The sequence below is a fragment of the Ranitomeya variabilis genome, chromosome 1, assembly GCF_051348905.1.
Source record: "Ranitomeya variabilis isolate aRanVar5 chromosome 1, aRanVar5.hap1, whole genome shotgun sequence".
Taxonomy (NCBI): Eukaryota; Metazoa; Chordata; class Amphibia; order Anura; family Dendrobatidae; genus Ranitomeya; species Ranitomeya variabilis.
The window spans coordinates 1,101,629,874-1,101,656,338 of record NC_135232.1 but is presented as its reverse complement, the minus strand read 5'-3'; the positions used below and the strand labels follow the sequence as shown (position 1 = coordinate 1,101,656,338).

The following is a 26,465-nucleotide window of genomic DNA, read 5'->3' as shown; positions in this document are numbered from 1 at the left end:
CGTCATCGTTCGTAATGGAAAGATCCAGATCAATAGAAAATGCAATTAGGAAGGAAAGTGAAGAAGTAGATAACTAAGCAATTGGGAAGGAAAGTGAAGAAGTAGATCACTAACAAGAAGATGGATGGAGACAACCACCAACACCTTAAATATGGAGTTGAGAAGCCCGATGACCCAAATGGAGACAAAAAAAACACTATTCCTGTGGTAGTGAAGAGCCACAGTGTTGTAGCACTAACTGGGGGAAGGATCCATGAAGTCCGGTTCAGGTAGGGCTAGAGGTTTTTCTTTTGCAGACACTTTAAAAACAGATAATAAAAAAAGTAGTTTAAACATTATAAAATAAGCACATGTAGGTCCAAAACATATAGTGGTATGTTATTTGGTGAAATACTGAATTATACAGGATTTCATTCGGTTTTGTCAAAAAAATAATGAGCCAAGTTGCAATGCCAAGGCATCCAAATATAGAATGACATGCCAGTGATTCAAATAAGTGATGGTCCAAGAAACCAGCAATATCCAATAAAATGCAATATCTGCAAAAAGGCTAGGTTATGACTAGTACTGGTCTTCTCATATGGGCCAAAAGGGAGCTTTTTGGTGCCCCCTAATCTCCAGGGAATGGGTGCGAAAGTTACACCACTGCACATCATTTTTCTTTATGAGAAAATGGCAATACACTGCTGCAGAGCATCTTTATCAGTAGCTCATCTCCCTTGAGAAAGAAGGACAGGGAATGTTGAAATCCAACATACCGCATATCGCAAATTATCGCGTATCCACAGGATAAATCATAATTTGCTGATCCATGAGGGTCCGAGTGCAGGGCTCCCCACTGATCCAAGAACAGGGCTCTAAAATTCCTCATCTGAATAGACGGGTGGCCACATATGTGAGATGACAGAAAGAAATGAATACAGACAATAAGTGACGCAGTGGCTATGGCCAAGAGTACCATAGAGAATTGATGGAGCCGAGCCGTGCTTGCACGGCTCACTGCTCCAGATGGGGCATTGTATTGGGCATTGGCGAAAGTCCTAGTAGTCAGACCCCCAATCGATCGTCAAATTATCAACTATTTGGTGGATAGCTGGTAAATTACAATGTTAAGAATAACACTTTAAAATAAAAAACGCTCGTGGTCAGGGTGTACTTGAATTACAGTCTTACATTAAAAAAAAGATCTATTCAGAAGAATATTTATCACTTTGTCCTTATGTTGTAGACACACAGGCGTATCTATACATAAATGTTTTCTACCAGGAAAAACATCTGTTGTATATTCAAAACAAAATGACATCTACAGAATGGGAGGAATAGAACTAAGCAACAGCCCATGTGAAAAAGACTTGCGTATACTAATAGATCACAGACTGCACATGAGTCAACAGTGTGATGCAGCAGCAAAAAAAGGCAAACACAGTTCTGTGATGTATTAAGAGAAGAATAGAGTCTAGATCACATGAAGTAATTATCCCCCTCTACTCCTCCTTGGTCACGCCTCATCTGGAATACTGTGTCCATTTCTGGGCACCACATTTTAAATAAAAGACACTGATAAACTGGAACAAGTTCAGACAAGAGCTACCAGAATGGTGAGCGGACTACAAAGTATGATGTCCCCCAAAAAACGGTTAAAGGATCTGGGAATGTTTAGCTTGCAAAAAAGAAGGCTAAGAGGAGACTTAATAGTGGTCTACAAATATCTGAAGGGATGTCACAGTGTAGAGGGATCATCATTATTCTCATTTGCACATGGAAACACGAGAAGCAATGGGATGAAACTGAAAGGGAGAAGATGCAGATTATATATTAGAAAAAAAAACTTTTTGACAGTGAGGGTGACCAATGAGTGGAACAGGCTGTCACGAGAGGTGGTGAGTTCTCCTTCAAACAGAGGCTGGACAGACATCTGTCTGAGATGGGTTAGTGAATCCTGCTTTGAGCAGGGGGTTGGACATGATGGCCCTGGAGGTCCCTTCCAACTCTAACATTCTATGATTCTATGATTAATTTTACATGGTTTTAACTGCTGCAAAAACAAAATCATATAACCATAACCACATTAAAAAAAAGAAAAAAAAAAAGATATCCACCTCTGGAAGGCACATTGTAATCATTCTCTTCAACGTCATTGGTTTCATCTCCATATAACACTGCAACAGAAGAAAATCTAATGACTCAAGATAAGTTCTGCGAGCTAGTGAGGAGATGGAATAATTTGTGAATGTGTAGAAATCCGAGAAGTTCCAGACTGGGAAGCCAAGGGCCCACCAATAACATTGACTCTGGAATGCCTACTGTTCAGCTACATGTAAATATCACATTACCTTCATTCACAAATTTTTCCTATGTTTCTATAGAATAATAAATGGATTAGTTTGTGAAATGAAAGTTGAGATGATTTTTTTCTGCACATGGTGAAACAAATGTATTGTGCCAACTACTTCTCATATAAGTGGAGTAGAGAGCCCGCTCCTGCACGGGGGTCCGCCGGAGGATTCCCCTGTTCTCCTGTGGGCCAGTGTGAGTCTGAATCCAAGGATATGTTGTGTTGGTGAAGACAAAGAAATGTGATGCTAAGGCCTCGTGCAGACGACCATATTTTCCGTCCGATTGCGATTCGACAAAACATCATATCGCACAATGTTATTCTTTGGGGCCGTGCACATGTCTGATTTTTCCTTGGACACAGTTTAAGAAAAAAAAAATTGTCTTTCATGTATTTCTAAAAAAAAATATTTAAGCAATGTTTTTTTTCCATAATACAATCTTGATTATTAAAAAAAAATCTCCAGAACTTAGTATTCTTTCAATTTTTACACTGGCCACTTGGTAATTTTTAGACTCATACTTCCTGTCCTTTCAGGAGGAGTTTTCAGCAGGCTTGTTATCAGCAGAGGTAGTATTATAGTGACAGGTGACACCTGTATACGCAGCTGATAACAATGGATCCACCAATCACAATAGGAGAGGTCATAGGTCCCCCTCTCTTGACAATGACGTTTGCACACGCTCATTAGATGCTTCAATAGAAAAGATGGGGTTGGGGTCTGCTCATTGTGGGTGATTTTCATGTATTGTTGCCAATACAGGAAGTTAAGCTGCATTTATATGTACAGATTTCTGACGGATCTTCCAGATTATAAAAGGTCAGAGCTAAGACAGAGCATACGTATTAGATAGCGATCATCAGCCGAACAATGCTTTGACCGATTATTCAGCCAGCAGCCTTCTTGGCCATTTTTTAATTTTTTTTTTTACAAATGGAGCACTCGTTCAGTGGAACGTTCCTGTGTCATTCATGAGAAAGCCGCCAGCAGAGATGTCTGTCGGTTGGTTTTCTCCGACAGAACAAAGCCATTGGCAGTCCAAAATTGGACATGCCCAATTGACATCTCCCATGTTGTTTGGTCGGCCAAAGCCATCGATATTGGCGGGTTCAGCCGGGCTTTAGCATGTTCTCCCCGTCATTGCGTCAGGTTCCTCCCACTTTCCAAAGACAAACTGAAAGGGCATTTGCTTTGTGAGCCCTAATGAGGACAGATGATGACGTCTGTAAAGTGCTGTGAAATGAATGGCGCTATATAAGTAAAATGAATAAATTAACTCCAGTCCTTGCCTGGAGTAACATTTCTGATGAGGAGCGTTGAGGCGCACACCACCGATAAGGTACACCAAATTCATTAAGTGCCGTGTGCATCTTATTCCTGGACGACCATCATTTAGACTGGCGGATAAGAGGCCAGTCTTAACGAAAAGAGACCTTAGGAGCCTAAAAAAGCCTCAATGTGAAAACTGTAAAATTTATATTTTTTATTTTTAATAGAGATTGTGAAATGGAGGGGAAAAAATTGCACCCTATCCATAAAAAAAAATATTAGATTTAACAGAAAAAAAAAACATTTTTAAAGAAAATGTCATTTTTGGATGATGGGTCCTGTCAATTGTACATTGTGCCTGGGATACTTGTCTGTATGGTTGTAGACGACTTGAGTAACACGAATATCACAGATGAAGCCTGTGTTAGCCTTGAAGATTCATTTACTGATGGGAACTTACCTGTGGATGGTTCATTGGAGCTCTCCTCAAATTCTTCCATAGTTTCATTTTTCACCATCACTGAAAATCGAGAATCTAAAAAAAGTAAAAAAATAATATTAAACAACAATACAAAATTAAATTACAATAAGATCTGATTTATAGAGAAGACAGTGGTGTCTTGAAAGGTTTTAAAAAATGAAATTCTACTGTAGGTTAAACACAAGAGATGATATAATATATTTTCTATATATTAGAATTGAATTGATCAGCTCAGATTTTTAACAGTTTGAGATTCCATTAAATACCAAAAACGAAAAAAAAAAAAAAAAAATTAAAAGTGCCCATCACCGTTATATTTATTTTCATCAGGAAGAGGATCATTTTAAACTGCAAAAAAAAAAAAAAATCACCTTTTCTTTAGCACAACTTTTTTACTAGTCCAATTAAACAAGTGTATGTGCCACGACTATAATATGATACTAAAAAATGGGAATTAAAAAATTCAAGTGAAGTGAACTGGGGAAAAGAAAGGCAATTCAGTCATTGTATGGATTATATGATTTATGGTATTCATTGTGCAATACAAAATTCTGACCTTTGTAAAATAATTTTAAAAAATAAATGTATATATTCTAGCAATTTACCTCATTGGTTAAATAATTTTATATTTTAAATAGATTGTACTATTATGGATATGGTGATATCAAATATATATATATATTATTTATATTTTTTCATTTTTCAGTTGGTAACAAGGGAGGAATTTAAACAATTTTTTTCTTTTTTTTTTTCTTTTTTTCTTTTAAGTCTTTCCCAAGGATTTCAAATAATTTCTAATTTACTGCAATACGGCAATGGCAGCTCGTCAGTACTCTTGATAGCCAAAACGGAGGCCAAAAGGACACTCTTTCAGCCTTAGGTTTGGCGAATGGAGCTCTATGGATACACTTAATGCCAATGGAATATGGGAAATCCAGTGGGAATTCAATCTTTAGATAAATTCTTGTGCAAGAATTTCCTCTGTCTGCCGTGTTTATATAGAGTTTGCTGTGAAGGTGATAACGAAATACAAAGAAATAAGTATATTACAGCAATAAATAAGGTGACATAAAAACCTGCGATTGGTCGTTTGGATGTTTCAGTGCTTTTATCTGAACGGGATACTAAAACAGAATATTAAAATGTTAATATTACAGCTTTGAAAAGTATAAGGGTAGATATAAGTTGTATACAAAATGATCAGAAGATTTGGCAGCTGCCAACAGTTCCACATTTGCTGGGACTATCCCAATTTTTCAGACACAATCTTGGCAAATTCCGAGTTACTATGGAACAGAACAAGGGGCAGAGTTTATGTAGACGACACCTGACTGTGGGTCATTGCAGGCGGGTTGGGATCATTCATGGGAGATGGGACATAAGGGGGTATTCTCAAATGTGGAAGTTATTCCTGAAATACAGAAGAACTTCCAGATCACTAATGGAACCCCACCAATCCTAGGAAGAGGCGCTCTGAAGAGCCCTACGTGGATAGAGTGGTGGCCAATTATGCACACTAGCGCTCCGTTAATCCTTATAGAAGTGCTGAAGACCAGCCGAGCGCAACACTTGGCAATATCCGGTGGTCCCATTAAGAATTAGTGGAGCGACAACACACATGACTGACCACCGGTCCATTCGGTTCTTGGGATCAGTGGGGGTTCAAGCGGTCAGACCCTCAGCGATCAGGAGACCGTCTCTTATTCCATGGAGGGAATAACTTTCACACTTAAGAATACTCTTTTAAAAAGGGAATAGGTTCTAAAAAAAAAATTGGAAATTTCCAGCAATTATTTGAGACACTTCTCCTGCTGAGGAATGAACGGTCCCACACAAGTCCATCACGGCGGCCGTCACTCTTTCTGAGCAGCATAAAATAATGCACTGGTAACTCGTATATATGTTTTTCACAGCCATGGAACCTGTAATATGTCATGATTTTCCTTTGCAAAACGAACATCGAAATGACGTTGCGTTTGGCATCCATTGAATATCTGTAAGTTTGTGATCAGAGATAGATCAATATGGGATAGTAAGTGATTTGTGGGTAAATACCTGGAGTAGGCGGACAGACATCCAAGGACAATGCTACGTTTAAACCTACAATATACATTAATTGATTTTAAGAAAACATATGTGACTTATGTTTAGGCATTTTGCATGTTTTCTACTTTATGCAAAAATAAGAATAATTACAAAACAATTAATTCCTTTTAATTACTACGGTAAGCCAACTTTGGGGACTTTTTTTCTATTAAATGCTAAAATATACAGTGGGTACAGAAAGTATTCAGACCCCTTTACATTTTTTCACTCTTTGTTTCATTGCAGCCATTTGGTAAATTCAGAAACGTTCTTTTTTTCTCATTTAGGCTACGTTCACATTTGCGTTGTGCGCCGCAGCGTCGGCGCCGCAGCGCACAACGCAAACAAAAACGCAGCAAAACGCATGCACAACGCTGCGTTTTGCGCCGCATGCGTCGTTTTTTTCATTGAATTTGGACGCAGCAAAAATGCAACTTGCTGCGTCCTCTGCGCCCCGACGCGGGCGCCGCAGCGACGCATGCGGCGCAAAACGCAAGTGCGCCGCATGTCCATGCGCCCCCATGTTAAATATAGGGGCGCATGACGCATGCGGCGCCGCTGCGGCGCCCGACGCTGCGGCGCTGGCCGCAAATGTGAACGTAGCCTAATGTACACATTAATCTTGACTGAAAAAAACAAATGTAGAAATTTTTGCAAATTTATTAAAAAAGAAAAACTGAAATATCACATGGTCATAAGTCTTCAGACCCTTTGCTCAGTATTGAGTAGAAGCACCTTTTGAGCTAGTGCAGCCATGAGTCTTCTTGGGAATGATGCAACAAGCTTTTCACACCTGGATTTGGGGATCCTCTACCATTCTTCCTTGCAGATCCTCTCCAGTTCCGTCAGGTTGGATGGTGAACGTTGGTGGACAGCCATTTTCAGGTCTCTCCAGAGATGCTCAATTGGGTTCAGGTCAGGGCTCTGGCTCGGCCAGTCAAGAATGGTCAGAGTTGTTCTGAAGCCACTCCTTTGTTATTTTAGCTGTGTGCTTAGGGTCATTGTCTTGTTGGAAGGTGAACCTTCGGCCAAGTCTGAGGTCCAGAGCACTGTGGAAGAGGTTTTCATCCAGGATATCTCTGTACTTGGCCGCATTCATGTTTCCTTCAATGGCAACCTTTCGTCCTGTCCCTGCAGCTGAAGAACACCCCCATAGCATGATGCTGCCACCACCATGTTTCACTTCACTGTTGGGATGTGATGAGCAGTGCCTGGTTTTCTCCACACATACCGCTTAGAATAACCACCAAAAAGGTCTATCTTCATTTCATCAGAACAGAGAATCTTATTTCTTATAATCTGGGAGTCCTTCATGTGTTTTTCAGCAAACTCTATGCAGGCTTTCATATGTCTTGCACTGAGGAGAGTCTTCCGTTGGGCGACTCTGCCATAAAGGCCCAACTGGTGGAGGGCTGCAGTGATAGTTGACTTTGTGGAACTTTCTCCCATCTCCCTACTGCATCTCTGGAGCTCAGCCACAGTGATCTTGAGGTTTTGCTTTACCTCTCTCACCTCACCGATGCTCTTCTCCCACGATTGTTCAGTTTGGCTGGACGGCCAGGTCTAGGAAGACTTCTGGTGGTCCCAAACTTCTTCCATTTAAGGATTATGGAGGCCACTGTGCTCTTAGGAACCTTTAGTACTGCAGATATTCTGTTGTAACCATGGCCAGATCTGTGCCTTGCCACAATTCTGTCTCTGAGCTCCTTGGCCAGTTCCTTTGACCTCATGATTCTCATTTGGTCTGACATGCACTGTGAGCTGTGAGGACTTATATAGACAGGTGTGCGCCTTCCCAAGTCAAGTCCTATCAGTTTAATTAAACACAGCTGGACTCCAATGAAGGAGTAGAACTATCTCAAGGAGGATCACAAGGAAATGGACAGTATGTGACTTAAATATGAATGTCTGAGCAAAAGGGTCTGAATACTTATGACCATGTGATATTTCAGTTGGGGTCTGAATACTTTCTGTACCCACTATATACACAAAGTATATATGAGAATTCAGCACATACAAAAAAAAAATCACCATATAGAATTTTTTTATTTTTTATTTTCCAGAACACAAAAGAGCAAATTTTTCTTTTTCTGAGCTTGCCTAAAGTCAGCTTTATTAATGGGAACCTAACAGCTTCCCCACCATTTATTTATTGCGACCTTTATACCTTTCCTAACAATTCCATTTTATTATGGTCTTATTTATTTTTTCAATTGTTCAAAAATAGTTTCGATAACTGCGGTTTCTATGTGCTAATTAGCGGGGGTGTCATTTTTCCCAGACTAATTGTCCCATTAATCATGGCGTCACCTTCCTGTGGGTGTCAGTAACATGATTTGCAAGAGCAGCATCACCGCCTTCCGAAAATGGGCAGCAAGATGCGGGTATGCTCTCTGGGTTCATTGGCGCATGGCACATGCCCAGGGATGACGCAGGACACAACCAGCTCTGCAAACCTTATGGTTGGCTGAGTCCTTCATCACCGATGTCGCCCTGGGCATGCAAAGTGCACCGATGAGGTCAGAAGGCATAGACCCGGCTTACTGCCCATTGTCGGAGAGGGCATTGACACCGCAGGGGCATAATAAGATTAGTCTGGGGAAAACAACGCTCCCACAACTAGTCACCTAGTATTAGAATATTGCGACCAAAGGTAGGACATTGATTTTTGGCATATGCAGAAATCAGCAAGACAATAAAATGACTTGTAAAGAAGGGTATAATCACAATAATAATTAACTACATGATGGTGGTCCGGGAGGCCTAAAGAAGCTGACAGATTCCCTTTAAAGGGTACATATACTTTTGCAACAATCTAAAATAATCAATGAAGCCATAAAAAAGGTTCTGATATTTGGTGTAAGCAGCTCCTTTACTGGCCTGTGTGTGTCCATGGTTAAGGCCTGATAAAATACCCTTGCTGTTATGAGATTGACCACGTATTAAGATGAAGATTGGGTAGAGGAAGTGAAGGAAGTAATGATTATACTATCGGATAATTAGAGACCTTGTTTTTAGTCTGTAACTATGGAGAAATATAGGCCTGTGTAGGAATTGTATACACACAAAAAAATAATAATAAACAAAAAGTTGACTATTTTTTTAGTTTAGGGGCATAACAACAAGAAATGATGCAAAAATATACCGAGCCAATACGCTCGAACCTTTGTGTGGTCTGATTCTGCGTTCATGTATTCAGGCTGCTCGGTGCTTCTTGCAAACTTATAGACAATGGTGGAGGAGGCAGATAGCTTCACTGCAGCGTCAGACTACACACAGGGTTTGTAGTCTGTAACCGTGGATACACATAGATCTGCGGAGGAGCTGCGTACACCAAATTGAGGCCTGTTTGCAAAGTTGCTCAAATCCTACCTCGAATGTTTGTAGCATGCAACTAGTTGTACAAATCCAAAATACTTTTGTATTAAAACAGGTGACCTACATTTCAGGATCGTATGGAGCTTGGGGTACAGCTTGAGGTAGAATTCTTGAAAGAGGTAGGCAAAAAAGCTTTCAACGTCCCTTATATCCTGAATGTCACACAGCGCGTCATATAGCACCTGTGTGGTCAACCTTCTATCTGCCAGAAGTTTCTGCAAAGACACAGATTATTTCATAGTGAGAATTATAGGATTTAAGTTCTTCAGAAACCAAGATAAAAAAAATGGTTCTATATACATTAGCAGTTTAGCGGTGTCAGACTGGGATGCCAATGGCCCACCAGTAACATTGACTTGGGGGGGCCCACTTTTCACCAGCATACAAATATTACACAAATTTACCTTTATCTCTATATAATAATGAACTGGGTAGTTTGGTTAATGAATGAGATGTTGTTTTTTTTCTGTACAGAGTGAATCAAGTGAATAATGCCAAGTACTGCCCATACTGTGGGATTGGGAGCCCACCGGGGGATTGCCCTGTTACCCGATGGGCCAGTCCGTGCTTGTACATAAGCCATGCAGCTAACTGGGATCTCACCCTCCAACCAAGGGTGTAAGCAAATGGCAAACAGTTCTAGAGGTGTGTGGACTGATGGCCATCACAGTCACAGATATCGGCCCGAATAGCCCGATATCGACCCGTGAGGTTTGTGATGTACGCCAAGCATGAAAACCCTGAGCGTATCCATACGGTTCCATTCAGCCGATGGGAGGATAAAATAGTGTTCTTCAGTCCCCGTATTTGTCCCAATATCCAAATAGTCCTAAGGAGAAGATATCAACTTACCAACAAGTGTTTGTGAGAAAGCAGCTCTAAATCATGTAATCCATGTAGAAAAGGAAAACGCTCGTTTACGGCTTCACATATATACATTTTATTGTGCTCGAAGAATTCAAGTAGATCCGTGGCGATATTAAAGGACGGGTACTGTCCTCCATTGAAGGGTGCAACAAACTCTCCATTTGGTTCTGTGGGGAAAGATGCAATGTCGTCATTGATTTATCAAAGTCAACCCGGGTTTTCGTATGTGAATGATTACGAAATTGTGAGGAGGAAAAAAAATATTGGCACATCCATCCAATAATGAATAAAATATATCAAAAATGTATTGGAAAATTTTTTTAAAAACATGGATTCCAAGGATATAAAAATCTGACACGTTTCTGCCGTCTAATATAAAACATGACTTATCTCCACTAAGATGGCGCCAGCCATGCCTGTGCAGTAGCATCTATTGGCAATTCAATAGATGCTACTGCGCAGACGGCGCCATCTTGGAGCAGGCAATATTTTTTTCTCTAACAAGATGACAAGATGGCGCCAACTGCGCAGTAGCAGCTATCGGATCACCTCTATATACACTGACAGCTGCTAATGCGCAGGCACGGCCGATGCCATTTCCAGACTGATATAGATATATATATATATATATATATATATATATATATATATATATATATATATATATATATATATATATAGATAGATATAGATATATCTCTCTCTCTCTCTCTCTCTCTATATATATATATGGAATAGATAGATAGATGATAGATAGATAGATAGATAGATAGATAGATAGATAGATAGATAGATAGATAGATAGATAGATAGAAGAAAAATAAGTGGCTGTCCATCAAACAGTTTTCATGATTTGAGGATGGTGGGGCTCATCATTAAATCCCAGTTTTGGGAACCAAGAGAGCTTGTCGGTGCCTGTAGCGCCTCCTCAATGTCAGGTATAGGCAGAACATGGACGTTACGTACCTTGTAGTATGTCTTGTAGACCAGGATACAGCTTCAGGTAACACTGCTGGAATATGTACTCAAACACTATATTTAATTTCATGTCTTTCTTCTCGATTAATGATAACGATTCATATATGACACGACTGACCGGCCTCTCATCCGCCTGCAGTTTCTGTAAAAGATAGCAAGTCTTAAAAATCAATTGTCCACTAAAACCATTTCTTGTTATGTACAACATCATTTACATCGATACATCTCCTCCATGGTATCTTCTATCAACGAAATAGGTAGAACTAATATTTTGCGTACCAGCAGCATATATAGGAGTCATAAGGCTCCAAAGCAAAACTTAAAAAGCCCCTCAGCCGTTCATCTTTCCTTCGCCACCCAAAAAAAAAAATTGTTTGTATGTGGATGTTTTTTGTTTTTTTTAAAAGAAATACTGCATACTTTATCTGATGCAAATTAGAAATATTCTTTCTTTCTGCAGCCACCAGTAGGAGGCACCACTGCATATACAGGTCCTTCTCAAAAAATTAGCATATAGTGTTAAATTTCATTATTTACTATAATGTAATGATTACAATTAAACTTTCATATATTATAGATTCATTATCCACCAACTGAAATTTGTCAGGTCTTTTATTGTTTTAATACTGATGATTTTGGCCTACAACTCCTGATAACCCAAAAAACCTGTGTCAATAAATTAGCATATCAAGAAAAGGTTCTCTAAACGACCTATTACCCTAATCTTCTGAATCAACTAATTAACTCTAAACACATGCAAAAGATACCTGAGGCTTTTAAAAACTCCCTGCCTGGTTCATTACTCAAAACCCCCATCATGGGTAAGACTAGCGACCTGACAGATGTCAAGAAGGCCATCATTGACACCCTCAAGCAAGAGGGTAAGACCCAGAAAGAAATTTCTCAACAAATAGGCTGTTCCCAGAGTGCTGTATCAAGGCACCTCAATGGTAAGTCTGTTGGAAGGAAACAATGTGGCAGAAAACGCTGTACAACGAGAAGAGGTGACCGGACCCTGAGGAAGATTGTGGAGAAGGACCGATTCCAGACCTTGGGGAACCTGAGGAAGCAGTGGACTGAGTCTGGTGTGGAAACATCCAGAGCCACCGTGCACAGGCGTGTGCAGGAAATGGGCTACAGGTGCCGCATTCCCCAGGTAAAGCCACTTTTGAACCATAAACAGCGGCAGAAGCGCCTGACCTGGGCTACAGAGAAGCAGCACTGGACTGTTGCTAAGTGGTCCCAAGTACTTTTTTCTGATGAAAGCAAATTTTGCATGTCATTCGGAAATCAAGGTGCCAGAGTCTGGAGGAAGACTGGGGAGAAGGAAATGCCAAAATGCCTGAAGTCCAGTGTCAAGTACCCAGTCAGTGATGGTGTGGGGTGCCATGTCAGCTGCTGGTGTTGGTCCACTGTGTTTCATCAAGGGCAGGGTCAATGCAGCTAGCTATCAGGAGATTTTGGAGCACTTCATGCTTCCTGGCACCTGCTCACAGTGCCAAAACCACTGGTAAATGGTTTACTGACCATGGTATTACTGTGCTCAATTGGCCTGCCAACTCTCCTGACCTGAACCCCATAGAGAATCTGTGGGATATTGTGAAGAGAAAGTTGAGAGACGCAAGACCCAACACTCTGGATGAGCTTAAGGCCGCTATTGAAGCATCCTGGGCCTCCATAACATCTCAGCAGTGTCACAGGCTGATTGCCTCCATGCCACGCCGCATTGAAGCAGTCATTTCTGCCAAAGGATTCCCGACCAAGTATTGAGTGCATAACTGAACATTATTATTTGATGGTTTTTTTGTTTGTTATTAAAAAACTTTTATTTGATTGGACGGGTGAAATATGCTAATTTATTGAGACAGGTTTTTTGGGTTATCAGGAGTTGTAGGCCAAAATCATCAGTATTAAAACAATAAAAGACCTGACAAATTTCAGTTGGTGGATAATGAATCTATAATATATGAAAGTTTAATTGTAATCATTACATTATGGTAAATAATGAAATTTAACACTATATGCTAATTTTTTGAGAAGGACCTGTAGATTTCTTTTTTGCACTGCATTCATCGGGAGCGGTGTATATAGTCAAGGCCAAATGTTTTGAGACGGACACAAATTTATTTATATATTTACAAAGTTTGCTGCTTTAATTTTTAAAGTGGCAATTTGCATTAACTTAAGATTGTTATGAAGAGTGATCATATAGGTATTATTATTATTATATATTTTTACTATTATATTATTGATTTAAAAAAATATGATATTATTGATTATTATATAGCGCTATTAAATTCCACTGCACTTTGCAGACATTATCATCACTGTTCCCATTGAGGATCACAATCTAAAATTCCCCATCAGTATGTGATTGAGAGGAAACTGGAGAACCCAGAGGAAACCCACGATTGCACAAAAAGAACATACAAACTCCTGACAGATGTTGTCCTGGTGGGATTTGAACCCAGGACCCCGACATTAAAATTCACTTAAAAAATCACAAAAATCCTATTGTCGCTGAATTTCAGCCCTACCACAAAATGGCCCGTTTACATCATTTCAATAATCTTTTCATTGGCTCAGGAGAAAGCATTAACAGGGACAAGGCAGCTGATATAATACACTCTGAATGACAGAGTGATAAGAACAGACAGTTTGCTTTAAAATGAGGCTGGTGTATGAAATCATTGCTTTCTTCTGTTAATCATGGTTACCACAAAGGAAACATGTGCAGTCATCAAGTCATCATTGTTTTGCATCAAAAGGGCCTTACGGGCAAGGACATTGAAGTGCTTTATCTTTATATATAATCGTCTAAGGGGCACTTCCGTCTGTTTGTGTCTGTCTGTCATGGAAATCCCGCGTCGCTGATTGGTCGTGGCCTGCCGGTCGCGACCAATCAGCGACAGGCACAGTCCGGCCGTGAATTCGCCCCTTCCTACTCTCTGTCACCGCCCCCTCCAGTCAGCGCTCACATAGGGTTAATGGCTGCGTTACACCGCGTTATGCCGCGGTGTAATGCAGTCCGTTAACGCTGCTATTAACCCTGTGTGACCAACTTTTGCAGTATGCAGCATCAATAGTAAAAAGATCTAATGTTAAAAATAATAAAAAAAGTAAAAAAAAATCATTATATACTCACTTTCCGGCGCCTTTCCCGCTCCTCGCGACGCTCCGGGCCACGCATGTCTCGCGAGACCGCTACATCATCATCTCGCGAGACCGCAATGCATTCTTGGGACTGGAGCGTCGCGAGGAGCATCGGTAAACGCCTCGCCTGGATCCGGGGGCCGCTGGAAGGTGAGTATATAACTATTTTTTATTTTAATTCTTTTTTTTTTAACAGGTATATGGTGCCCACATTGCTATATACTATGTGGGCTGTGTTATATACTACGTGGGCTGTTATATACTACATCGCTGTGCTATATACTACGTGGCTGTGTTATATACTGTGTGGGCTGTGTTATATACTACGTCTCTGTGCTATATACTATGTGGGCTGTGTTATATACTACGTGTCTGTGCTATATACTATGTGGGCTGTGCAATATATTACGTGGCTGTGTTATATACTGCGTGAGCTGTGCTATATACTACGTGACCTGTGCTATATACTACGTGGCTGTACAATATATTAGGTGGCTGGGCAATATATTACGTGGCTGTGTTATATACTGCGTGATCTGTGCTATATACTACGAGAGCTGTGCTATATACTATATGGCTGTGTTATATACTACGTGGGCTGTGCTATATACTACGTAGCTGTGCAATATACATGGCTGGGCAATATATTACATGGCTGTGTTATATGTTGTGGATTCTGTTTGTGGGCTCCCTCTGGTGGTTACTGCTGGTACTGGGTGACTTTGGTGGGTTGCGGCCTTTGGTTTCCACCTGTCCATCAGAGGCTGGGTGTTTCCTATTTTACCTGGCCTTTCTGTCATTTCCTTGCCAGCTATCAATGTATTCAGATGTGCTCTGTTTTGTTCCTGCCTACCTGCTCCCAGATCTTTCAGGATAAGCTAAGTGCTGATTTTCAGTTGTTTGGTTTTTTGTCCAGCTTGCTTATTATGTCTCTATGCTAGCTGGTAGCTCTAGTGGACTGAGGTTCTCCCCATGTGCCATGAGTTGGCACATGGGTTCTTGTAATCTCAGGATGGTTTTTTGATTAGGGTTTTTTGCTGACCGCTCAGACCCCTTTTGTATCGTTCTGCTTTCTAGTTTACAGCGGGCCTCTATTTGCTAAACCTATATATATCATCTCTATGTGTGTGCCTTCCTCTCATTTCACCGTCAATACATGTGGGGGGCAACTATACCTTTTGGGGTTCGTTCCTCTGGAGGCAAGTGAGGTCTTTATTTTCTCTGCAGTGCTAGTTAGCTCTTAGGCTGGTGCGTGGCGTCTAGAACCAACGTAGGCACGCTCCCTGGCTATCTCTAGTTGCGTTTGTCAGGCGTAGGGCAGCGGTCAGCCCAGGTTCCATCACCCTAGAGCTCGTCCGTTATATATTGGTACCTTGCTTGTCCTGTGCTATCCCTAGCCATTGGGATTCATGACAGTATAGCCGGCCACAAAGTGTTAATTGTTTGGGCTGAAGCAGGAGAATAAGAAGTGTTTAAGGGAAATTTTTTTTTTTTTTTTTTTTTTCCTTCAGAGTTTTGCTGCCTAGCCCTTAATTGCTGTCTAGCTGCTTCTTACCTCCTCTTAACCCTTGAATGGCTCTGATCTTAGCTGTTTAACATGGATGTCCAGAGTTTGGCTTCCAGCCTGAGTAATCTCGCGGCAAAAGTTCAAAACATACAGGATTTTGTTGTTCACACTCCCATGTCTGAACCTAGAATTCCTATTCCAGAGTTCTTCTCTGGAGATAGATCTACCTTCCTGAATTTCAGGAACAATTGTAAATTGTTTCTTTCTTTAAAATCTCGCTCCTCTGGAGACCCTGCTCAACAGGTCAGGATTGTAATATCTTTCCTGCGGGGCGACCCTCAGAATTGGGCATTTGCATTGGCACCAGGGGATCCTGCATTGCTCAGTGTGGATGCGTTTTTTCTGGCATTGGGATTGCTCTATGAGGAACCCAACCTGGAGATTCAGGCTGAAAAGGCTTTGTTAGCCCTCTCTCAGGGGCATGATGAAGCGGAAATATATTGTCAAAAATTTCGGAAATGGTCGGTGCTTACTCAGTGGAATGAGTGCGCCCTGGCTGCAAACTTCAGAAATGGTCTTTCTGAGGCCATTAAGGATATTATGGTGGGGTTCCCTACGCCTACAGGTCTGAATGAGTCTATGGCTATGGCCATACAGATTGATCGGCGTTTGCGGGAGCGCAAACCCGTGCACCAGTTGGCGGTGTCTTCTGAACAGGCACCTGAGACTATGCAATGTGATAGAATTCAGTCCAGAAGTGAACGGCAAAATTATAGGCGGAAAAATGGATTGTGTTTTTATTGTGGTGATTCAGCTCATGTTATATCAGCATGCTCTAAACGCACAAAAAAGCTTGATAAATCTTTTGCCATTGGTACTCTGCAGCCTAAGTTCATTTTGTCTGTGACTCTGATTTTTTCACTGTCTTCCATTTCCGTTGATGCCTATGTGGATTCGGGCGCTGCCCTGAGTCTTATGGATTGGTCATTTGCTAAACGCTGCGGTTTTAGTCTGGAGCCTCTGGAAGTTCCTATTCCTCTGAAGGGAATTGACTCTACACCATTGGCTATGAATAAACCGCAGTATTGGACACAAGTGACCATGCGCATGACTCCCGTTCATCAGGAGGTGATTCGCTTCCTTGTACTGTATAATTTACATGATGTACTAGTGCTGGGGCTGCCATGGTTACAAACTCATAATCCTGTCCTGGACTGGAAAACAATGTCTGTGTTAAGCTGGGGATGTCAGGGGGTTCATGATCATGCACCTCTGATTTCAATCGCTTCATCTACTCCTTCTGAGATCCCTGAGTTTTTGTCTGACTATAGGGATGTTTTTGAGGAGCCTAAGCTCAATTCGCTCCCTCCTCATAGAGATTGTGACTGTGCTATAGAATTGATTCCTGGCAGTAAGTTCCCTAAGGGTCGTTTATTTAATCTGTCACTGCCAGAGCATACTGCTATGCGGAATTATATTAAGGAGTCCTTGGAAAAGGGACATATTCGTCCATCTTCGTCCCCTCTGGGAGCAGTTTTTTTTTTTCGTGGCAAAAAAAGATGGTTCCCTGAGGCCTTGTATAGATTATCGCCTTCTGAATAAGATTACAGTCAAATATCAGTATCCATTGCCATTATTGACTGATTTGTTTGCTCGCATTAAGGGGGCTAGGTGGTTCACTAAGATAGATCTTCGCGGTGCGTATAATCTGGTGCGGATAAAACAGGGTGATGAGTGGAAAACCGCATTTAATACGCCTGAGGGCCATTTTGAGTATTTGGTAATGCCTTTTGGACTCTCCAATGCTCCGTCAGTCTTTCAGTCCTTTATGCACAATATTTTCCGTGAATATCTGGATAAGTTTATGATTGTGTATTTGGATGATATTTTGGTGTTTTCTGATGACTGGGAGTCTCATGTTCTACAGGTCAGGAAGGTGTTTCAGGTTCTGCGGGCCAATTCTCTGTTTGTGAAGGGCTCAAAGTGTCTCTTCGGAGTCCAGAAGATTTCTTTTTTGGGGTACATTTTTTCTCCTTCTACTATTGAGATGGATCCCGTCAAGGTTCAGGCAATTTGTGACTGGACACAACCTACATCTGTTAAGAGCCTACAGAAGATCTTGGGGTTTGCTAATTTTTATCGTCGGTTCATTGCAAATTTTTCCAGTATTGTTAAACCTTTGACTGATTTGACTAAAAAGGGTGCTGATGTTGCTAATTGGTCTCCTGCGGCTGTGGGGGCCTTTCAGGAACTTAAGCGCCGGTTTTCTTCTGCTCCTGTGTTGTGTCAACCAGATGTTTCACTTCCTTTTCAGGTTGAGGTTGATGCTTCCGAGATTGGAGCGGGGGCGGTTTTGTCACAGAGAAGTTCTGATGGCTCGGTGATGAAGCCATGTGCATTCTTCTCTAGAAAATTCTCGCCCGCCGAGCGCAATTATGATGTGGGTAATCGGGAGCTTTTGGCCATGAAGTGGGCATTTGAGGAGTGGCGTCATTGGCTTGAGGGTGCTAAACATCGTGTGGTGGTCTTGACTGATCACAAGAATCTCATTTACCTTGAGTCTGCCAGGCGTTTGAATCCTAGACAGGCTCGTTGGTCGTTGTTTTTTTCTCGTTTCAATTTTGTGGTTTCATACCTGCCAGGTTCAAAGAATGTGAAGGCAGATGCTCTTTCCAGGAGTTTTGTGCCTGACTCTCCTGGAGATTCTGGGCCTACTGGTATCCTTAGGGATGGGGTAATATTGTCCGCCGTATCCCCAGACTTGCGACGTGCATTGCAGGAGTTTCAGGTGGATAAACCGGATCGTTGTCCACCAGAAAGACTGTTTGTTCCGGATGATTGGACCAGTAGAGTCATCTCCGAGGTCCATTCTTCTGTGTTGGCTGGTCATCCTGGAATATTTGGTACTAGAGACTTGGTGGCCAGGTCTTTTTGGTGGCCTTCCTTGTCTAGGGATGTGCGTACCTTTGTGCAGTCTTGTGAAGTGTGTGCTCGAGCTAAGCCTTGCTGTTCTCGGGCCAGTGGGTTGTTGTTATCCTTGCCCATCCCGAAGAGGCCTTGGACGCACATTTCCATGGATTTTATTTCTGATCTCCCGGTTTCACAGAAAATGTCCGTTATCTGGGTTGTGTGTGACCGCTTTTCTAAGATGGTTCATTTGGTGGCCTTGCCTAAGTTGCCTTCCTCCTCTGAGTTGGTCCCTTTATTTTTTCAGAACGTGGTTCGTTTGCATGGGATTCCGGAGAATATCGTTTCTGACAGGGGATCCCAGTTTGTGTCTAGATTTTGGCGGACATTTTGTGCCAAGATGGGCATTGATTTGTCTTTCTCGTCTGCATTCCATCCTCAGACGAATGGCCAGACGGAGCGAACTAATCAGACCTTGGAAACTTATTTGAGGTGTTTTGTTTCTGCTGACCAAGATGACTGGTGTCATGATCTCTGCAGGCAGAGATCATAGCAAGCCTATAGAGGGACAAGCTCTCGGAAGATGGAACTATACTGACCATGAACTAAGCCTGCCGCGCAACTAGAAATAGCCAGGTAGCATTTCCTATTTATCGCTAGATGCCCAGCTCTGGCCTAAGACCTAAATAGCTAGCAGAGGGAAATATAAGACCTGGCTCACCTCTAGAGAAATATTCCAAAGAAGACAGTAGCCCCCCACATATAATGACGGTGAGTTCAGATGAAACAACAAACGCAGCAGGAAAATAGTCTTAGCAAATTTGAGGTCCGCTTACTAGATAGCAGAAGACAGATAGTATACTTTCATGGTCAGCAGAAAAACACTAACAAAACACCATCCAGAGATTACCTTAAACTCTGGCATTAACTCATAACGCCAGAGTAGCAATCCCTGATCAACGAGAGCTTTCCAGACACAGTAACAAAACTTCAGCTGTGAACTGGAACAAATAGGCAAAACAAAACATGGACAAAAGTCCAACTTATCTAGTAGTAGTCTAGAAGCAGGAACAAGCACTGAGAGGCATCAGATAAATTTGTTGACCGGCAAGAAACCACCATAGAAATGAGCTTAAATAGCGACACCCACTACTGATGGAACCAGGTGAAACAGGAAAGAGGATGACAAGTCCAATTCCACAAGCGGCCACCGGGGGAGCCCAGAATCCAAATTCACAACAGTACCCCCCCCTCAAGGAGGGGGCACCGAACCCTCACCAGATCCACCAGGGCGACCAGGATGAGCCCTATGGAAGGCACGAACAAGATCAGAAGCATGAACATCAGATGCATTGACCCAAGAATTATCCTCCTGGCCGTAACCCTTCCAGTTGACCAGATACTGGAGTTTCCGTCTGGAAACACGAGAGTCCAAAATTTTCTCCACAACGTACTCCAACTCACCCTCAACCAACACCGGAGCAGGAGGCTCAACTGAAGGTACAACAGGTACCTCATACCTGCGCAATAACGACCGATGAAAAACGTTATGAATGGAAAAGGACGCAGGGAGGTCCAAACGGAAAGAAACAGGATTAAGAATCTCCAATATTCTATAAGGGCCGATGAACCGAGGTTTAAACTTAGGAGAAGAGACCCTCATAGGGACAAAACGAGAAGACAACCACACTAAATCTCCAACACAAAGCCGAGAACCAACACGACGATGACGGTTGGCAAAACGCTGAGTCTTCTCCTGGGACAACTTCAAATTGTCCATAACCTGCCCCCAGATGTGATGCAATCTCTCCACCACCGCATCCACTCCAGGACAATCCGAGGATTCCACCTGACCGGAGGAAAATCGAGGGTGAAACCCCGAATTACAGAAAAACGGGGACACCAAGGTGGAAGAACTGGCCCGATTATTGAGGGCGAACTCTGCCAATGGCAAAAAAGCAACCCAATCATCCTGGTCAGCAGAGACAAAACACCTCAGATATGTCTCAAGGGTCTGATTAGTCCGCTCGGTCTGGCCATTAGTCTGAGGGTGAAAAGCAGATGAAAAAGACAAATCTATGCCCATCCTAGCACAGAATGCCCGCCAAAATCTAGACACAAATTGGGTACCTCTGTCAGAAACAATATTCTCAGGAATACCGTGCAATCGGACAACATTCTGAAAAAACAGAGGAACCAACTCAGAAGAAGAAGGCAACTTGGGCAGAGGAACCAAATGGACCATTTTAGAGAAACGGTCACAGACCACCCAGATGACAGACATCTTCTGGGAAACAGGCAGATCTGAAATAAAATCCATCGAGATGTGTGTCCAAGGCCTCTTAGGAATAGGCAAGGGCAACAGCAGTCCGCTAGCCCGAGAACTACAAGACTTGGCCCGAGCACAAACGTCACATGACTGCACAAAGACTCGCACATCTCGTGACAGGGAAGGCCACCAGAAGGATCTTGCCACCAAATCCCTGGTACCAAAAATTCCGGGATGACCTGCCAATGCAGAAGAATGTACCTCAGAGATGACTCTGCTGGTCCAATCATCCGGAACAAACAGTCTATCAGGCGGACAACGATCCGGTCTATCCGCCTGAAACTCTTGCAAGGACCGCCGCAGATCAGGAGAAACGGCCGACAAAATTACTCCCTCCCTAAGGATACCTGTGGGTTCAGAATTACCAGGAGAGTCCGGGTCAAAACTCCTAGAAAGGGCATCTGCCTTAACATTCTTAGAACCCGGTAGGTATGACACCACAAAATTAAAGCGAGAAAAAAATAAAGACCAGCGCGCCTGTCTAGGATTCAGGCGTCTGGCAGTCTCAAGATAAATCAAATTTTTGTGGTCAGTCAATACCACCACCTGATGCCTAGCCCCCTCGAGCCAATGGCGCCACTCCTCAAACGCCCACTTCATGGCCAAAAGCTCCCGATTCCCAACATCATAATTCCGCTCTGCGGGCGAAAATTTGCGAGAAAAGAAGGCACAAGGCCTAATGACGGAGCAGTCGGAACCTTTCTGCGACAACACTGCCCCAGCTCCGATCTCCGAAGCGTCAACCTCAACCTGAAAAGGCAGATTCACATCAGGCTGACGCAACACAGGGGCAGAGGCAAAACGGCGCTTAAGCTCCTGAAAGGCCTCTACAGCATGAGGGGACCAATTAGCAACATCAGCGCCTTGTCTGGTCAAATCAGTCAGTGGTTTAACGACATCCGAAAAACCAGCAATAAATCGGCGGTAAAAGTTGGCAAAGCCCAAAAATCTCTGAAGACCCTTAAGAGAGGAGGGCTGAGTCCAGTCACAAATAGCTTGCACCTTGACGGGATCCATCTCAATGGAAGAGGGAGAAAAAATATACCCCAAAAAGGAAATTTTCTGGACCCCAAAAACGCACTTAGACCCCTTCACACATAAAGAATTAGACCGCAGAACCTGAAAAACTCTCCTGACCTGCTGGACATGAGAGTCCCAGTCATCAGAAAAAATCAGAATATCATCCAGATATATTATCATAAATTTATCCAGAAAATCGCGGAAAATATCATGCATAAAAGACTGGAAAACTGAAGGGGCATTAGAAAGACCAAAAGGCATGACCAAATACTCAAAGTGGCCCTCGGGCGTATTAAATGCGGTCTTCCACTCATCCCCCTGCCTGATCCGCACCAAATTATACGCCCCACGAAGATCAATTTTAGAGAACCACTTAGCACCCTCTATACGAGCAAACAAATCAGTAAGCAATGGCAATGGGTATTGATACTTAACAGTGATCTTATTCAGAAGCCGATAATCAATACATGGTCTCAAAGAGCCGTCTTTTTTTGAGACAAAGAAAAACCCAGCTCCCAAGGGAGAAGAAGATGGACGAATATGTCCCTTTTCCAAAGACTCCTTTATATATTCCCGCATAGCAGCATGTTCCGGCACAGACAAATTAAACAAACGACCCTTTGGATATTTACAACCCGGTATCAAATCTATGGCACAATCGCACTCACGGTGCGGAGGTAACGACCCAAGCTTGGGTTCGTCAAAGACGTCTTGATAATCAGAGAGGAACTCAGGGACTTCAGAGAGAATGGACGACGAAATAGAAACCAAAGGTACGTCCCCATGAATACCCTTACATCCCCAGCTCAACACAGACATTGCTCTCCAGTCCAAGACTGGGTTGTGAGACTGCAACCATGGCAATCCCAGTACCAAATCGTCATGTAAATTATACAGCACCAGGAAACGAATAATCTCCTGGTGATCCGGATTGATACGCATGGTTACTTGTGTCCAGTATTGTGGTTTATTATTAGCCAATGGGGTGGAGTCAATCCCCTTCAGAGGAATAAGAGTCTCCAAAGGCTCTAAATCAAAACCACAACGATTGGCAAAAGACCAATCCATAAGACTCAGAGCGGCGCCAGAGTCCACATAGGCGTCCGTGGCAATGGATGACAAAGAACAAATCAGGGTTACAGACAAAATAAACTTAGACTGAATGGTGCCAATGGAAACAGACTTATCAAGCTTCTTTGTACGCCTAGAGCATGCTGATATAACATGAGTAGAATCCCCACAATAGAAACACAATCCATTCTTCCGTCTAAAATTCTGTCGCTCGCTCCTGGACAGAATTCTATCACACTGCATACTTTCTGGCGTCTTTTCCATAGACACCGCCAGATGGTGCACCGGTTTGCGCTCCCGCAGACGCCTATCAATCTGAATAGCCATTGTCATGGACTCATTCAGACCTGCAGGCAAAGGGAACCCCACCATAACATCCTTAACGGCATCAGAGAGACCTTCTCTGAAAGTTGCCGCCAAGGCGCACTCATTCCACTGAGTAAGCACAGACCATTTACGGAATTTTTGGCAGAAAACTTCAGCTTCGTCTTGCCCCTGAGATAGTGCCATCAAAGTTTTTTCTGCCTGAAGTTCCAAATGAGGTTCCTCATAAAGCAAGCCCAAGGCCAGAAAAAACGCATCCACATCGCGTAACGCAGGATCCCCTGCTGGCAATGAGAAGGCCCAATCTTGAGGGTCACCCCTGAGCAAGGAAATCACAATCCTAACCTGCTGAGCAGGGTCTCCAGCTGAACGAGACTTCAGGGACAAATAAAGCTTACAATTATTTCGGAAATTCTGGAAGCTAGCTCTATTCCCTGTGAAGAACTCCGGCAAAGGAATTCTCGGCTCAGATACCGGAGCATGTACCACAAAATCTTGTAAATTTTGTACTTTCGTGATGAGATTATTCAAACCCGCAGTTACACTCTGGAGATCCATTATTGTCAGGTGCACACAGAGCATACAGAGATTAGGAGGAGAGAGAGAAAAAAGACTGCAGCAAGGCAGACTGGAGGAAAAAAAAAAAAAATTCCAGCAGACTTCTTATAACTCTCCTTTCTCGACCTGGGTCTTTAACACTTTATTGGCCGGTCAAACTGTCATGATCTCTGCAGGCAGAGATCATAGCAAGCCTATAGAGGGACAAGCTCTCGGAAGATGGAACTATACTGACCATGAACTAAGCCTGCCGCGCAACTAGAAATAGCCAGGTAGCATTTCCTATTTATCGCTAGATGCCCAGCTCTGGCCTAAGACCTAAATAGCTAGCAGAGGGAAATATAAGACCTGGCTCACCTCTAGAGAAATATTCCAAAGAAGACAGTAGCCCCCCACATATAATGACGGTGAGTTCAGATGAAACAACAAACGCAGCAGGAAAATAGTCTTAGCAAATTTGAGGTCCGCTTACTAGATAGCAGAAGACAGATAGTATACTTTCATGGTCAGCAGAAAAACACTAACAAAACACCATCCAGAGATTACCTTAAACTCTGGCATTAACTCATAACGCCAGAGTAGCAATCCCTGATCAACGAGAGCTTTCCAGACACAGTAACAAAACTTCAGCTGTGAACTGGAACAAATAGGCAAAACAAAACATGGACAAAAGTCCAACTTATCTAGTAGTAGTCTAGAAGCAGGAACAAGCACTGAGAGGCATCAGATAACATTGTTGACCGGCAAGAAACCACCATAGAAATGAGCTTAAATAGCGACACCCACTACTGATGGAACCAGGTGAAACAGGAAAGAGGATGACAAGTCCAATTCCACAAGCGGCCACCGGGGGAGCCCAGAATCCAAATTCACAACAGACTGGGTTGCTTTTTTGCCACTGGCCGAATTTGCTCTTAATAATCGGGCTAGTTCTGCCACGTTGGTCTCTCCTTTTTTTTGTAATTCGGGGTTTCATCCTCGTTTTTCCTCTGGTCAGGTGGAGTCTTCGGATTGTCCTGAAGTGGACGTGGTGGTGGACAGGCTACATCAAATTTGGAATCAGGTGGTGGACAATTTGAAGTTATCTCAGGAGAAGACTCAGCAGTTTGCTAATCGCCGTCGCCGCGTGGGTCCCCGACTTCTTGTTGGGGATTTGGTGTGGTTGTCTTCTCGTTTTGTCCCTATGAAGGTCTCTTCTCCTAAGTTCAAGCCTCGGTTCATCGGTCCTTATAGGATCTCGGAGATTCTTAACCCTGTATCTTTTCGTTTGGATCTCCCAGCATCGTTTGCTATTCATAATGTGTTCCATCGGTCGTTGTTGCGGAGGTATGAGGTGCCCGTTGTTCCTTCGGTTGAGCCTCCTGCTCCGGTGCTGGTGGAGGGAGAATTGGAGTATGTTGTTGAGAAGATCTTGGATTCTCATGTTTCCAGACGCAAACTCCAGTATTTGGTTAAGTGGAAGGGTTATGGTCAGTAGGATAATTCCTGGGTGGTCGCCTCCGATGTTCATGCGACTGATTTGGTCCGCGCCTTCCATAGAGCTCACCCTGATCGCCCTGGGGGTTCTCGTGAGGGTTCGGTGACCCCTCCTCAAGGGGGGGTACTGTTGTGGATTCTGTTTGTGGGCTCCCTCTGGTGGTTACTGCTGGTACTGGGTGACTTTGGTGGGTTGCGGCCTTTGGTTTCCACCTGTCCATCAGAGGCTGGGTGTTTCCTATTTTACCTGGCCTTTCTGTCATTTCCTTGCCGGCTATCAATGTATTCAGATGTGCTCTGTTTTGTTCCTGCCTACCTGCTCCCAGATCTTTCAGGATAAGCTAAGTGCTGATTTTCAGTTGTTTGGTTTTTTGTCCAGCTTGCTTATTATGTCTCTATGCTAGCTGGTAGCTCTAGTGGACTGAAGTTCTCCCCATGTGCCATGAGTTGGCACATGGGTTCTTGTAATCTCAGGATGGTTTTTTGATTAGGGTTTTTTGCTGACCGCTCAGACCCCTTTTGTATCGTTCTGCTTTCTAGTTTACAGCGGGCCTCTATTTGCTAAACCTATATATATCATCTCTATGTGTGTGCCTTCCTCTCATTTCACCGTCAATACATGTGGGGGGCAACTATACCTTTTGGGGTTCGTTCCTCTGGAGGCAAGTGAGGTCTTTATTTTCTCTGCAGTACTAGTTAGCTCTTAGGCTGGTGCGTGGCGTCTAG

At 42.8% G+C, this 26,465-nt stretch overlaps 1 protein-coding gene across 3 annotated transcripts in view; it reads right to left on the bottom strand.

Annotated features, from left to right (window-relative positions):
* LOC143793269 (uncharacterized) overlaps window positions 1-26,465 on the bottom strand; it is a 78,724-nt gene that overhangs the window by 29,769 nt on the left and 22,490 nt on the right. For 2 of the 3 annotated variants that reach the window (XM_077280095.1, XM_077280097.1), the window contains exons 6-13: window positions 11,383-11,536; window positions 10,402-10,583; window positions 9,614-9,764; window positions 6,142-6,186; window positions 5,163-5,210; window positions 4,066-4,140; window positions 2,100-2,159; window positions 240-299 (exon numbers count right to left, since the gene is read on the bottom strand). In XM_077280095.1, coding sequence (XP_077136210.1) covers window positions 240-299; window positions 2,100-2,159; window positions 4,066-4,140; window positions 5,163-5,210; window positions 6,142-6,186; window positions 9,614-9,764; window positions 10,402-10,583; window positions 11,383-11,536 — 775 coding nt within the window. The remainder of the gene's footprint in view (window positions 1-239; window positions 300-2,099; window positions 2,160-4,065; window positions 4,141-5,162; window positions 5,211-6,141; window positions 6,187-9,613; window positions 9,765-10,401; window positions 10,584-11,382; window positions 11,537-26,465) is intronic. The other variant, XM_077280096.1, reaches the window with a different exon arrangement.